Source organism: Pongo pygmaeus, chromosome 7 (assembly GCF_028885625.2).
Source record: "Pongo pygmaeus isolate AG05252 chromosome 7, NHGRI_mPonPyg2-v2.0_pri, whole genome shotgun sequence".
In the NCBI taxonomy this organism is placed as follows: Eukaryota; Metazoa; Chordata; class Mammalia; order Primates; family Hominidae; genus Pongo; species Pongo pygmaeus.
Genome location: NC_072380.2, coordinates 43,288,996 through 43,304,088, shown reverse-complemented (window position 1 = coordinate 43,304,088; position 15,093 = coordinate 43,288,996). Strand labels below are relative to the sequence as shown.

General features: G+C 38.9%; 1 protein-coding gene across 4 annotated transcripts in view; it reads right to left on the bottom strand.

The window, feature by feature from the left end:
• Positions 1-15,093, bottom strand: part of HOOK3 (hook microtubule tethering protein 3) — a 130,710-nt gene that overhangs the window by 90,693 nt on the left and 24,924 nt on the right. For all 4 annotated transcript variants that reach the window (XM_054499783.2, XM_054499784.2, XM_054499786.2 and 1 more), the window contains exons 3-4: positions 12,946-13,018; positions 8,403-8,453 (exon numbers count right to left, since the gene is read on the bottom strand). In XM_054499783.2, the coding sequence (XP_054355758.1) occupies positions 8,403-8,453; positions 12,946-13,018 (124 nt within the window). The remainder of the gene's footprint in view (positions 1-8,402; positions 8,454-12,945; positions 13,019-15,093) is intronic.

Sequence of the window (15,093 nt, the reverse complement as noted above, 5' to 3'; positions counted from 1 at the left end):
CAGGCCTGCCTTACAAGAGCTCCTGAAGGAAGCACTAAATACGGCAAGGAAAAACTGGTACCAGTCACTGCAAAAACATACCAAATTGTAAAGACCATCAACACTATGAAGAAACTGCATCAACTAATAGGCAAAATAACCACTAGCACCATAATGACAGGATCAAATTCACACATAATATTAACCTTAAATGTAAATGGGCTAAATGCCCCAATTTAAAGGCACAGACTAGCAAATTGGATGAAGAGTCAAGATCCATCAGTGTGCTGTATTCAGGAAACTCATCTCACATGCAAAGACACACATAGGCTCAAAATAAAGGGATGCAGGAAGATTTACCAAGCAAAGGGAAAGCAAAAAAAAAAAAAAAAAAAAAGCAGGGGTTGCAATGCTAGTGTCTCTGATAGACTTTAAACCAACAAAGATCAAAAGAGACAAAGAAGGCCATTACATAATGGTAAAGGGATCAATTCAACAAGAAGAGCTAGCTATCCTAAATATATATGCACCCAATACAGGAGCACCCAGATTCATAAAGCAAGTTCTTAGAGACCTACAAAGAGACTTAGACTCCCACACAACAATAGTGGGAGACTTTAACACCCCACTGTCAATATTAGACAGACCAACGAGACAGAAAATTAACAAGGAAAACTCAGCTCTGGACCAAGCAGACCTAATAGACATCTACAGAACTCTCCACTCCATATCAACAGAATATACATTCTTCTCAGCACCACATTGCACTTATTCTAAAATTGACCACATAATTGGAAGTAAAACACTCCTCAGTAAATGCAAAAGAACAGAAATCATAACAAACAGTTTCTCAGACCACAGTGTAATCAGATTAGAACTGAGGATTAAGAAACTCATTCAAAACTGCACAACTACATGGAAACTGAACAACCTGCTCCTGAATGACTACTGGGTACATAACGAAATGAAGGCAGAAATAAGTAAGTTCTTTGAAACCAATGAGAACAAAGACACAATGTACCAGAATCTCTGGGACACAGCTAAAGCAGTGTTTAGAGGGAAATTTATAGCACTAAATGCCCATAGGAGAAAGCAGGAAAGATCTGAAATCGACACCCTAACATCGCAATTAAAAGAACTAGAGAAGCAAGAGCAAACAAATTCAAAAGCTAGCAGAAGACAAGAAATAACTAAGATCAGAGCAGAACTGAAGGAGACAGAGACACGAAAAACCCTTCAAAAAAAAAAAAAATCAATGAATCCAGGAGCTGCTTTTTTTTAAAAGATTAACAAAATAGACCACTAGCCAGACTAATAAAGAAGAAAAGAGAGAAGAATCAAATAGTCACAATAAAAAATGATAAACAGGATATCACCACTGATCCCACAGAAATACAAACTACCATCAGAGAATACTGTAAACACCTCTATGCAAATAAACTAGAAAATCTAGAAGAAATGGATAAATTCCTAGACACATACATCCTCCCAAGACTAAACCAGGAAAGAAGTCAAATCCCTGAATACACCAATAACAAGTTCTGAAATTAAGGCAGTAATACCTTACCAACCAAAAAAAGCCCAGGACCAGATGGATTAACAGCTGAATTCTACCAGAGGTACAAAGACGAGCTGGTACCATTCCTTCTGAAACTATTCCAAACAACAGAAAAAGAGGTACTCCTCCCTAACTCATTTTATGAGGCCAGCATCATCCTGACACCAAAACCTGATAGAGACACAACAAAAAAAGAAAATTTCAGGCCAATATCTCTGATGAACATCGATGAAAAAATCCTCAATAAAATACTGACAAACCGAACCCAGAAGCACATCAAAAAGCTTATCCACCACCATCGAGTTGGCTTCATCCCTGGGATGTAAGGCTGGTTCAACATACTCAAATCAGTAAACATAATACATCACATAAACAGAACCAATGACAAAAACCGTACAATTATCTCAATAGATGCAGAAAAGGCCTTTGATAAAATTCAACACCCCTTCATGCTAAAAACTCTCAATAAACTAGGTATTGATGGGATGTATCTGAAAATAGTGACAACTATTTATGACTAACCCACAGCCAATATCATACTGAATGGGCAAAAGCTGGAAGCATTCCCTTTGAAAACCGGCACAAGACAAGGATGTCCTCTCTCACCACTCCTATTCAACATAGTATTAGAAGTTCTGGCCAGGGCAATCAGGCAAGAAAAAGAAATAAAGGATATTCAAATAGAAAGAGAGGAAGCCAAATTGTCTCTGTTTGCAGATGACATGATTGTATATTTAGAAAACCCCATCATCTCAGAACAAAATCTCCTTAAGCTGACAAGCAACTTCAGCAAAGTCTCAGATACAAAATCAATGTGTAAAAATCACAAGCATTCCTATACACCAATAACAGACAAATAACCAAATCATAAGTCAACTCCCATTCGCAATTGCTACTAAGAGAATAAAATACCTAGGAATACACAACTTACAAGGGATGTGAAGGACCTCTTCAAGGAGAACTACAAACCACTGCTCAAGGAAATAAGAGAGGACACAAACAAATGAACAAATGTTCCATACTTATGGATAGGAAGAATCAGTATCGTGAAAATGGCCATCCTGCCCAAAGCAATTTATAGATTCAATGGTATCCCCATACAGCTACCATTGACTTTCTTCAAAGAATTAGGAAAAACTACTTTAAATTTCATATGGAACCAAAAAAGAGCCAGTATAGCCAAGACAATCCTAAGCAAAAAGAACAAAGTTGGAGGCATCACAATACCTGACTTCAAACTATACTACAAGGCTACAGTAACCAAAACAGCATGGTACTGGTACCAAAGCAGATATACAGACCAATGGAACAGAACAGAGGCCTCAGAAATAATGCCACACATCTACAACCATCTGATCTTTGACAAACCTGACAAAAACAAGCAATGGGAAAAGGATTCCCTATTTAATAAATGGTGCAGGGAAAACTGGCTAGCCATATGCAGAAAACTGAAACTGGACCCCTTCCTTACACCTTATACAAAAATTAACTCAAGATGGATTAAAGACTTAAATGTAAGACCTAAAACCATAAAAACCCTAGAAGAAAACCTAGGCAATACCATTCAGGACATAGGCATGGGCAAAGACTTCATGACTAAAACACCAAAAGCAACTGCAACAAAAGCCAAAATTGACAAATGGGATCTAAGTAAACTAAAGAGCCTCTGCACAGCAAAAGAAACTATCATCAGAGTGAAAAGGCAACCTACAGAATGGGAGAAAAGTTTTGCAATCTATCCATCTGACAAAGGGCTAATATCCAGAATCTACAAGGAACTTAAACAAATGTACAAGAAAAAAACAAACAACCCCATCAAAAAGTGGGCAAAGGGTATGAACAGACACTTCTCAAAAGAAGACATTTATATGGCCAATAAACATGAAAAAAAGCTCACCATCATTGGTCATTAGAGAAATGCAAATCAAAACCACAATGAGATACCATCTCACACCAGTTAGAATGGCAATCATTAAAAAGTAAGGAAACAATAGATGCTGGAGAGGATATGGAGAAATAGGAATGCTTTTACACTGTTGGTCGGAGTGTAAATTAGTTCAACCATTGTGGAAGACAGTGTGGCGATTCCTCAAGGATCTAGAACTAGAAATACCATTTGACCCAGCAATCCCATTACTGGGTACATACCCAAAGGATTATAAATCAATCTACTATAAAGACACACGCACACATGTTTATTGCAGCACTATTCACAATAGCAGAGACTTGGAACCAATCCAAATGCCCATCAATGATAGACTGGATAAAGAAAATGTGGCACACATACACCATGGAATACCATGCAGCCATAAAAAAGGATGAGTTCATGTCCTTTGCAGGGACATGGATGAAGCTCAGAAACCATCATTCTGCGCAAACTATCACAAGGACAGAAAACCAAACACCGCATGTTCTCACTCATGGGTGGAAATTGAACAGTGAGAGCACACGGACACAGGGAGGGAACATCACCCACTAGGGCCTGTTGTGGGGGTGGGGGGCTAGGGGAGGGATAGCATTAGGAGAAATACCTAATATAGATGATGGGTTGATGGGTGCAACAAACCACCATGGCACGTGTATAGCTATGTAACACACCTGCACGTTCTGCACATATCTCAGAACTTGAAGTGTAATAATTAAAAAAAAAGAAAGTAAAAAAAAATCTATGATTAATATTCTCATAGAGATAAGAGAAACTATTATATTCATAAGCAAGAACAGGATATAAAAGTTACATTCAGAAAACATAAAGCGCTCTTGCAAATTAAAAATGTGATAGCAGAAATGAAAAATTCAACAGGCAAGCTAGAAGAAGGTGTATAATCGTCTCAGTAAGTAGAGCAAAAACACGAGAGAAAAAAACGAGAGAAAGGGTTAGATAATTAAAGGATTAACCCAGGGGGTTCAATAGCTAAATAGTTCAGAAAGAGGATAAAGTAAAGAAAAATAAAGTAATAAAATAAATAAATAAATAAATGAGATAAAATAAATAAGAAGAAGAAGAAAATTTCCTAAAACTACAGCTAGTAGGCATTCAGATTTTAAGAGTGTGCTAAGTGCCAAGCGCAATAAAACAAAAGAAAACAACGACAAAAAAATTCCTTCTCATACCAAAGCACAGCAGCATGAACATGGAGATAAAAAGGACCTAAAAGCTTCCAGAAAGTGAACAAGTTACCAACAGGGAGTGGGAGTCCACATGAGAGATGTCAGCAGCAGCAATGGAAGCCACAGGGCATGGAGCAATGATTTCAAAATACAGAGGAATGACTTCCAACCTGGAATTCCATATTCAACTCAACCACAGGGTAAGGAGAACTAAGATTATTTTCAGATTTGTGGGGCTTAAAATAAGTATCTATCATGTATTTTTCTGAAGATGCCACTGGAAAATGGGCTCTACCAAAACACGAAAGTAAACCAAGAAAGAGAAATACACAGAATTCAGCAAACAAAATAAGATAGGAGAAAGACAAAGGAATTCCCAGAAGGAGGGTGAAAGGTAATGACAAAACCATGAATTTAGTCTTCTTGTTTATCCTAGAGTGAATAACCTTACGTTTTGCTACAGAAATGTTAATATAATAGAATAATGGTGTAACCCCAGGCCCCACTGGGGTATTTACACAATACGTAGTGTATGCATCATGTTACCTTTTTAAAATCTGAAAAACTCTGAATTCCAAAATGAATCTGGCCTAAAGGACTGGGATTTGAAATTGTGGACCTACATACACATTTTTATAAACACATTTATGTATGTATATTCATGTAAAACTGGTATCATATGGCATATACAATCTCACACTTTTATATTATTAAAGAATATTTATAAATATGTATTTTCATGGCTGAATGGCATTTGTCCTACAACATGTTTCATAATTTTCTATTGTTAGACATTGGGTTATATTCAATTTTTGCCTACTATGAAATAATGATGAGGTGGATAGCCTAATGTAGTTCTTAAAGACCAATTTCTAGAAATAGAACTATGGTGTCAAAGAGGTATGCATTTGCAAAACGTTTAAATACATAGGCAAGTACCTTCATCTAGTTTATGAAGTAGAACACATAAAATGAATTACTAAATGCACAAAGAAATATATAATATAAACCACAGTAGGCAGTAAGAAGGAAAAGAACCTTGGGCTATGAGAATAAATGGGGAAACTGATACTGAATCATATAGGTATGGGCTCACTAAATGGCAGTGTAGGCTCAAATTAAGCAAACTCCAACTACATGTACTGATTTTAGTTTTACTCATGCTCCAACTCTTTCTCCTAATCATGTAGTAATGAATATAATTAGGTTTCTAAAAGGGCTTAAGTTCCAAAGACACCACACCATTTTCAGAGACTGGATTTCTTCTTCCTCTCAGGCATGCTCAGGCTAGGGGATGCTATGTGGGGCTACAGGTAACACCAGTAGGTTTAGGACCCAAAAATGTCAGGGGGCTGGGTGAGGGGGAGAAAAAAAAGAAAAATTACAAGAGGGGAAGAGAAAGAGGTGCATATGAGCCTCGGCTTCTCATGTATGAGACGAGGATAATGGCTCAGATTTCCTCTGGGTGGCTTCCACTGAGTGAGAGACCTGGCTCAGGATGACACTTTTGAAACAGCATCACTATCTTCAATGCCATACATTTTCTATTCTTTTTTATTGTAATACTTTATTAACAACTACCTTTTTTTTTAATGTAATAGGCATGATGCTTAGAACAAAACCAATCACCTCTTCTAAGCCCAAAAGATCTAGTAAATATAAGTACTTCTGGTCGAAGGAAAAAAAAACACTTTTTGTCAATGTGTCTAATACCAACCCTATGTTCGCACTTATATGTATCTTAAATATCATGTTTTTCTTGGAAATTAATATTTATTTGACATGATTAGGAAACTCTGAGTGCCTGCAGTGTAATAACACTGTCCTGAGGGCTGGGATGTACCAATGACTACATGAGGTCTGGCTCCAACCTCATTTCATGGCTCTAAGAATATAATGGGGTGGCCAGGCACAGTGGCTCAGGCACTTTGGGAGGCTGAGGTTGGTGGATCACAAGGTCAGGAGTTTGAGACCAGCCTGGCCAATATGGTGAAACCCTGTCTCTACCAAAAATACAAAAATTAGCTGGACGTGGTGGTACGCGCCTGTAGTCCCAGCTTCTCGGGAAGCTGAGACAGGAGAATCGCGTGAACCCAGGAGGCAGAGGTTGCAGTGAGCCGAGATCACGCTACTGCACTCTACCCTGGGCGACACAGCGAGAATCTGTCAAAAAGGAAAGGACGGGATGGGAAGAGTGAAGAGGGAAGAGGGAAGAGGGAAGGAAAGGGAAGGCGCGGTGGCTCACACCTGTAATCCCAGCACTCTGGGAGGCCGAGGCGGGCGGATCACGAGGTCAGGAGATCGAGACCATCCTGGCTAACACAGTGAAACCCCATCTCTACTAAAAATACAAAAAAATTACCCGGGCGTGGTGGTGGGCACCTGTAGTCCCAGCTACTCGGGAGGCTGAGGCAGGAGAATGGCATGAACCCAGGAGGCAGAGCTTGCAGTGAGCTGAGATTGCACCACTGCACTCCAGACTGGGTGACAGAGCAAGACTCCGTCTCAAAAAAAAAAAAAAAAAAAGAGAAGAGAAGAATATAATGGGGTGAGACAATCAAATAAACCAACAAATAAGGAGACTGCTGATATGGCCAGGATTAAAGGGAATAAACAGGGTGATGTGACTGAATAATGGGGCTGAGGGGTGAATGTGGCCCTGGCTGAGACAGCACATGCTCAGAGAAAGTCTCTGTAAGGAGGTAACAGAACGTTCAAATAAGCAAGAGCAAGAAATGCCAGGAGCTGCATACAGCAACAGCAGTGGGCAAAGGCTAAGGAAGAAAAGGACTTGGCAGATTTCAGGCACAGAAGCAGAGGATGTGGCTCCAGTGCCTTAGGTGCGGGAAAAGTAGTTAGGAAGTCGTTCATCGTAAGAATGTGGATGTGATTCTCAATGCAAGGGGAAACCACAGAGGACTTTAAGGAGGAGACTGATGTGATCACCTTTAAATTTTTAAAAATAATGCAACAGTGAAATCAGGGTCACCAGCGAGACTACTTTAGTAATCTAAGTAAGAGTGAATGATAGCTTGGCATAGCTGGTGGCCGCACAGATGGAGAAAGCTCTATTTTGAAGGTTTGACTAATGGGTCTTACAGATGATATTAGAAGAAAGAAGGACTGTAGGAGGCTTTCTAGGTTCTGGGCTTGAGTAATAGGGTGAATGGTAGGGTCACTTACTGAGATGGGGAAGATCAGTGCTACGGGTATAAACATGGGTACTAAATGCAGGTAAGCTTGTAGGAAAACACAGTAGGGAAATAACTAGGGTACGGTGTTGTGTCCATTTGCATCTTTGATCATAAAATTTAAACTAAAACTAGTTATTTCCACTGCCTGATTTCTTCCCCAGCAATGTCTGACTGTTCTGATGCAGACTCAGAGGACAAACTGAGTTCATCTAGGGGTGGGGGGTTTGCCAAGGAATAAAATGAAAGTAGGCAATGGTGCATGAACTCTAAAACTATCTTCACAAGTAAAGGAAGAAAAGACAGAATTAATAGATGACATAAAGTAAAATTTGACATTAATTAATCATCTGCAAACTACCCATAATACAGTGAAAAGGATCATCCATCTATTAACTGACTGCCAGATGGTTGGTTGAACCATCATCTTATTATAGAAACTATAAAATGAAGGACAAACTGATTATTAATTTTGAAAGCAATTTTTCCTTAACTTGAAACTATTATAAAATTAAACTATCCTATAGTAACACTTCTAAGCAGAATGAGAAAAAAGTCTTTACCTCATGATTATAATCCAAGATTCCTTTTAAAATTTTCTTTAAATTGCTTATCTGTTTAAAGAGAGAGAAAACAAGTGGGTAAAAGGCAAGACAGATCAAAACATAATTTAACATAAAAAATTTCTGAGCCAACCAATCACTGCAGTTAATCATAAAGTAAATATTCACAAATAAAATTCAAAAGTATATTTGAATTATCATCTTCATCAAAAAGTACTATTATATAATCCAAGAGATTTATAAAACAAATTATGTCTCCAATTATGTAGAATTTTCAATGTTATGACCACACTGAAAACAACTGGAGGGTAACTGAATGAAACTTAACAATAAGATTAAATTATTTAGGTTTTCTGTGGGTAAAGTAAAAATATGCCACCCTTAATGAAGACTTGAGTTCAGAGCTATTCTCCCTAGAAAAGTCAAACTGCATCTACACAGAAATTAAGTTCTAAAGAGAGTATTAAGCAAAAATTATAGTAAAATCTCTTTAAAATAACCCATAAAGTATAATGTCTTTAAATTCTTCCCCTACCAGAAAAAAAAACTATTGTTTCTTCAGTTGAACATCAAAGTAAGTATTTATGAGCCATAATGTTAGGTGAAGAATGGGCAGAATCACCTGCCCTATTTATTGTAAACTATAATTTTTTTCTTTTTGTTTGACCCAACTCATACAGTTTTGTTAGGTTAAATGGGTATGTGATATAGTTCTATTGATTATTTTATTGATCTAGCTGTCCCTGGGTGGTATCTGTAGTTGAGACATCCTAGAAAAGAAGCTAGTAGGGACTGAGGCTTTCAAAAGCCTGAATCACAGCAATGTGATCCAGTACTTAATTAAAGGCATATTTATTTGTAAGGAAGAAAATAAACTGAAAACTTGCTTATTTATCTTTACAGGTCTCATAAAATTAACATGCTTAAACGTCTACAAAAATTTGTAGATATGGAAAATGCATATAATATGCTTCATTTCATTCTAGGATGTTCATTTTCCCATATTTTTAATATTTGAAATTAGAATGCCTTGAAAATCAACTACCATTCATTTAAAATGGTAGTTTTTTAAATCACATCACAAAAAGCTACATCTTATCTTTATTTATGTATTTATTTTTTTGAGACAGAGTCTCCCTCTGTTGCCCAGGCAGGCTGGAGTGCAATGGCACGATCTTGGCTCACTGCAACCTCTGCCTCCCAGGTTCAAGCAATTCTCGTGCCTCAGCCTTCTGAGTAGCTGGGATTACAGGCGCCTGCCACCACACCCAGCTAATTTTTGTATTTTTAGTAGAGACAGGGTTTCACCATGTTGGCCAGGCTGGTCTCGAACTTCTGACCTCAGGTGATTCGCCCACCTTGGCCTCCCAAAGTGTTGAGATTACAGGCATGAGCCACTGTGCCCGGTCGTATATCTTGTCTTTAATCAATGGCATCATAAAACTGAAGTACAGCATAAAATAAAGTATAGAGAATAAGAAGTTCAGTCCTGAACATTAAGACTATGACAAACTTTTCTATCCGTCTCCATATACTACCACTGCCCTACTCACGGCACTGGAGACAGTATATGTGGGTATGTGTATCTATCTGTGTGCCTGCTGGGAGGAGATATACAACTCCCTCTGATCAAGCCAGTAAGCAGACACAAAATGATTAGTAGCATTATTTTAAACATCATAAATTGTTTTAAACATGCTGTAACATTAAAAAATAATCTTTTTTTTTTGAGACTGAGTCTTGCTCTGTCGCCCAGGCTGGAGTACAGTGGTGCAATCTCGGCTCACTGCAACCTCCGCCTCCTGGGTTCAAGCAATTCTCATGCCTCAGCCTCACAGGTAGCTGGAATTATAGGCGCCCGCCACCACACCTGACTAATTTTTTTTTCTTTTTTTTTTTCTGAGACAGAGTCTCGCTCTGTCGCCAGGCTGGAGTGCAGTGGCGCCATCTCGGCTCACTGCAACCTCTGCCTCCCAGGTTCAAGTGATTCTCTTGCCTCAGCCTCCCGAGTAGCTGGGACTATACGCGCACAACACCATATCCAGCTAATTTTTGTATTTTTAGTACAATAGGGTTTCACCATGTTGGCCAGGATGGTCTCGATCTCTTGACCTGTGATCCACCCACCTCGCCCTCCCAAAGTGCTGGGATTACAGGCATGACCCACCATGCTGGGCCTAATTTTTGTATTTTTACTAGAAACGGGGATTCACCATGTTGGCCAGGCTGGTCTCGATCTCCTGACCGCAGGTGATCCACCCGCCTTGACCTCCCGAAGTGCTGGGATTACAGGCGTGAGCCACCGCGCCTGGCCTGCCAGGTTGAGGCAGGAGGATGGCTTGAGCCCAGGAGTTCGAGATCGGACTGAACATACAGCATGACCTCATCCCTACAAAAATTTAAAACATTAGCCTGGTGTGTTGGCATGCGCCTGTAGTCCCAGCTATTTGAAAGGCTGAGGTAGGGGGATTGGTTGAGCTCAGGAGGTGGAGTTGCAGTGAGCTGAGACTGTGCCACTATACTCTATCCTGGGTGACAGAGTGAGACTCTGTCTCAAAAGAAAGTAAATAAAATTAAATAAATTGCCTGTCCTTGAAAGACTGTTTAGAAATTAAAACAGGACCGGTCGGGCACAGTGGCTCACGCCTGTAAACCCAGCACTTTGGGAGGCCAAGGCGGGCAGATCACCTGAGGTTAGGAGTTCAAGACCAGCCTAGCCAACATGATGAAACCATCTCTACTAAAAAATACAAAAATTAGCCGGGCATCATGGTGTGCGCCTGTAGTCCCAGCCACTCGGGAGACTGAGGCAGGAGAATCTTTTGAACTCAGGAGGCGGAGGTTGCAGCGAGCCGAGATTGCACCACTGCACTACAGCCTGGGTAACAAGGTGAGACTCTGTCTCAAAAAAAAAAAAACAAACAAAAAAAAAACAGTGCCATTAAACAGTTTTCATTCACTAGCTTAGTAAAAAGAAGGAATTAGATTTTGGCAAACCCCATACTTAAGCAACAAATAAATACTTTTCTTATCAAACATGTTTCTTGGGGAAAATACAAAGACAACTCAAACTGAACATGTGTTAAGTTCAGGGGCCTTGCATGCTTAAATCATTTGTATGTCTGAGTCTTCACCAGTCTGTATCAAAAAGAAATAGTCGCAGGTTTCTCCACACTGCCAGAAATGACAACTACTGGGTCATAACAATCAATTTAATGTTAACAAAATCACAGAGATGGAGAACAAATTAGGGGTTGCACAGGATTAGGGGTGGTGTGGATGTGGTTATAGAAGCAGCACAGGAAGCTGTGTGGTGACGGAATAGTTCTGGGTCTTTCACTGTGGTGGTAGTTACACAAAGCTACACATGAGACAGAGCTACACAGAACTGCACACACTAACACAGAGTGCAAGTAACCTTGGTGAAATCTGAATAAAATATGGACTGTACCAATGCAAGTTCCCTAGTTTTGATATTGTATTATAGTTACGCAAGATGTTACCACTGGAGAAACTAGGTAAAAGGTACACATAACCTCTTAGTACACATTTTTTGCAACTCCTTGTGAATCTATAATTATTTCAAAATATAGGCCGGGCTTGGTGGCTGATGCTTGTAATTCCAGCACTTTGGGAGGCCAAGGCGGGCAGATCACCTGAGATCAGGAGTTTGAGACCAGCCTGGTCAACAGGGTGAAACCCCGTCTCTACAAAAATGCAAAAATTAGCTGGGTGTGGTGGCGGATGTCTGTAATCCTAAGCTCCTTGGGAGGCTGAGGCAGGAGAATCACTTGAACCAGGGAGGCAAAGGTTGCAGTGAGCGAAGATTGCACCACTGCTTTCCAGCCTGGGGGACAGAGAAGACTCCATCTCAAAAAACAAAAAACAAAATATAAAGTTAAAAACATAATTTAGTGGATTACACAAACATTTTTAAAAATAAAATGCAAACATCACTGCCTAATGTAAGGGTAAAAACCTGTTCAGCTATATACACACACACATTTAGGTGGGAAATTACTTGCAACGTAAACTTTTTTTCTTATTTTTAGTTTTGGTTAAACTTGTAAAATACTTAAAGGTTACTAGGAAGGAAATGAAAATGTTTCATTCTCTGAGTGTTTACGATACAGTTAATAATGATCAATGTTATCTCATTATAACTACCACGTGCACTATTCTAAGTACTTGGCATAATATTAACTCATTTCTGTGAGGTAGAAGCTATATTAATCCTCATTTTACAAATGGGGAAACCAAGGCAAAGGAAGGTCACAACACTTCTCCATAGACAGTAAATGGCAGAGCTATGATGTGGACACAGACACACTGGCTCCATGCCCTTGGTTGCTATGCGTTACTGACTCATATTATGTTATGCCTAGGTGCACAACTCCAGGTGAGTTCAATCTTCAATTCTACATTATTTCATTACAGGCTACCTAAGCTTCTAAAGCTCACTGGACACATCAGACAAAAAAAATCAACAGATATTATACACATACAAATATTTAAAGATTTAACAGATGGAAAAATAAAATACCTTTAGCCTCCAATTATCTCCTACTTCAGTTTTGATTCTGTTTAGCCAGTTTTCATCAAAATATGCAGGATCTCTGCAAAATAAGAAAAAGCTTACATATTAAGATCATGTAGCTATCAAGCTAAACAAAGAAAATTGAATCTCATCCCATATCATCACTTAACTGCAACATAAAAATGTATTTGACATATATCAGCCATGAAATAACTTTACATGTTAGTAACAGTCAAGTTGGCCAGGTATGGTGGCTCACCCTGTAATCCCAGCACTTTGGGAGGCTGAGGTGGGCAGATCACTTGAGGTCAGGAGTTCAAGACCACACCTGGCCAACATGGTGAAACCTTGTCTCCACTAGAAATACAAAAATTAGCCGGGTGTGGTGGGACATGCCTGTAATCCCAGCTACTGAGGAGGCTGAGGTGGGAGAATCCCTTGAACCCGGGAGGCAGAGGTTGCAGTGAGCCGAGATTACAGCACTGCACTCCAGCCTGGGCAACAGAGTGAGACCCTGTCTCAAAAAAAAAAAAAAAAACCTAACAACAACAACAAAAAACCAGTCAAGAATCTACCATAATTGCAGATTTTCTAAAAGTCAACTTGACTGTTAACACATAATCAATAACACAGTTTTTGGGTTGTTTTTTTTTTTTTTTGAGACAGAGTCTCGCTCCGTCACTCAGGCAGGCTGGAGTGCAATGGTGCGATCTCCGCTCACTGCAACCTCTACCTCCCAGGTTTAAGCGATTCTCCCGCCTCAGCCTCCCAAGTAGCTAGGATTATAGGCCCACACCACCACACCCGGCTAATTTTTGAATTTTTAGTAGAGACGAGGTTTCACCATGTTGGCCAGGCTGGTCTTGAACTCCTGACCTCAGGTGATTCGTCCACCTCGGCCTCCCAAAGTGCTGGGATTACAGGCATGAGCCATCACCCCTGGCCAGTGACACAGTCTTTAAACTGATAAATATATAAAGTTAAAATAACTTTTTCAGTTAATATTTCAATGAACTCCATCACCTAATACTTCAAAGGTAACCAATAACATCACTAAATTCTTATTTCTTCAAATAATATATACCAGGAATCTATTTTCTCAGATGTAGTACTAGGCTTTGGACACATCTGAACACCACTGCTGTTTGCAAAAGACTTAAAATTTAAGATAAAACACTGGTGTGGACAAACATATTGAAATGAGGATAGAATCTGAATATCCTTGATATTTTCCTGGAAAAATTTTCTATGGGAAAATTTCCTATATTTCTAATAAACACTAGGAAGGAAGGAAGGAAGGGAGGAAGGAAGGGAGGGAGGACAAAACTTTTCAAACCCAGCATGAGCCTCATTTTACAGGTTTTGAAATTGATCCTCTAAAAATTAAATTACATATCTAAGGCCACACACAGAACACCTAAGTTTGTCCCGCTTGAGCAATTGCTAAGTCCAAAAATCCTTCCATAACACCACAACTGTCTCTATTCACCTCAAAAAAAAACAGAATGACAATGAGACTGAAAGGTTAAGAAAAAAATGTATGTTTCAACTTTTACTGTAACTCATACTGATAAATACACAATCAGTATTAAATTTTACTCAAATTAGCTTAAAATGAAGCAACATGATATTCAGAATTTTTACCTATTATGAAAAAAGAAAAATGTATTTATTTAGGTAATTAGTATATTTTTTTAAAGTTACAACTAAGTTACCTCTATAGAAATCTGTTATGATTATTTTTGAAGCCTGTATCATATCATTGGATAACATATTAACTTCATTATCTATTTACTTTTAAAAACAGCTTTATTGCGAAATAACTCACATGACACAATTTACCCATTTACAGTACACAATGCATTTTAGTATAGCCAGAGTAGTACAACTATTACCACAATCTAGTCTTAGAGCACTTCCATCTTTCCAAAAAGAAACCCTATCTCCATTAGCCATCACTCCTGTTTCCTCTTCTCTCCAGCCCCTGAAAACCAGTAATCTACTTTCTGTCTCTATGAATTTGTCTATCCTGGACATTTCATAGAAATAAAATCATACACTATGTGGTCTTTTGTGTCTGGCTTCTTTCAATTAGCATGTTTTTTAAGGTTTATCCATACTGCAGCATGTATCAGTACTTCATTCCTTTTTGTG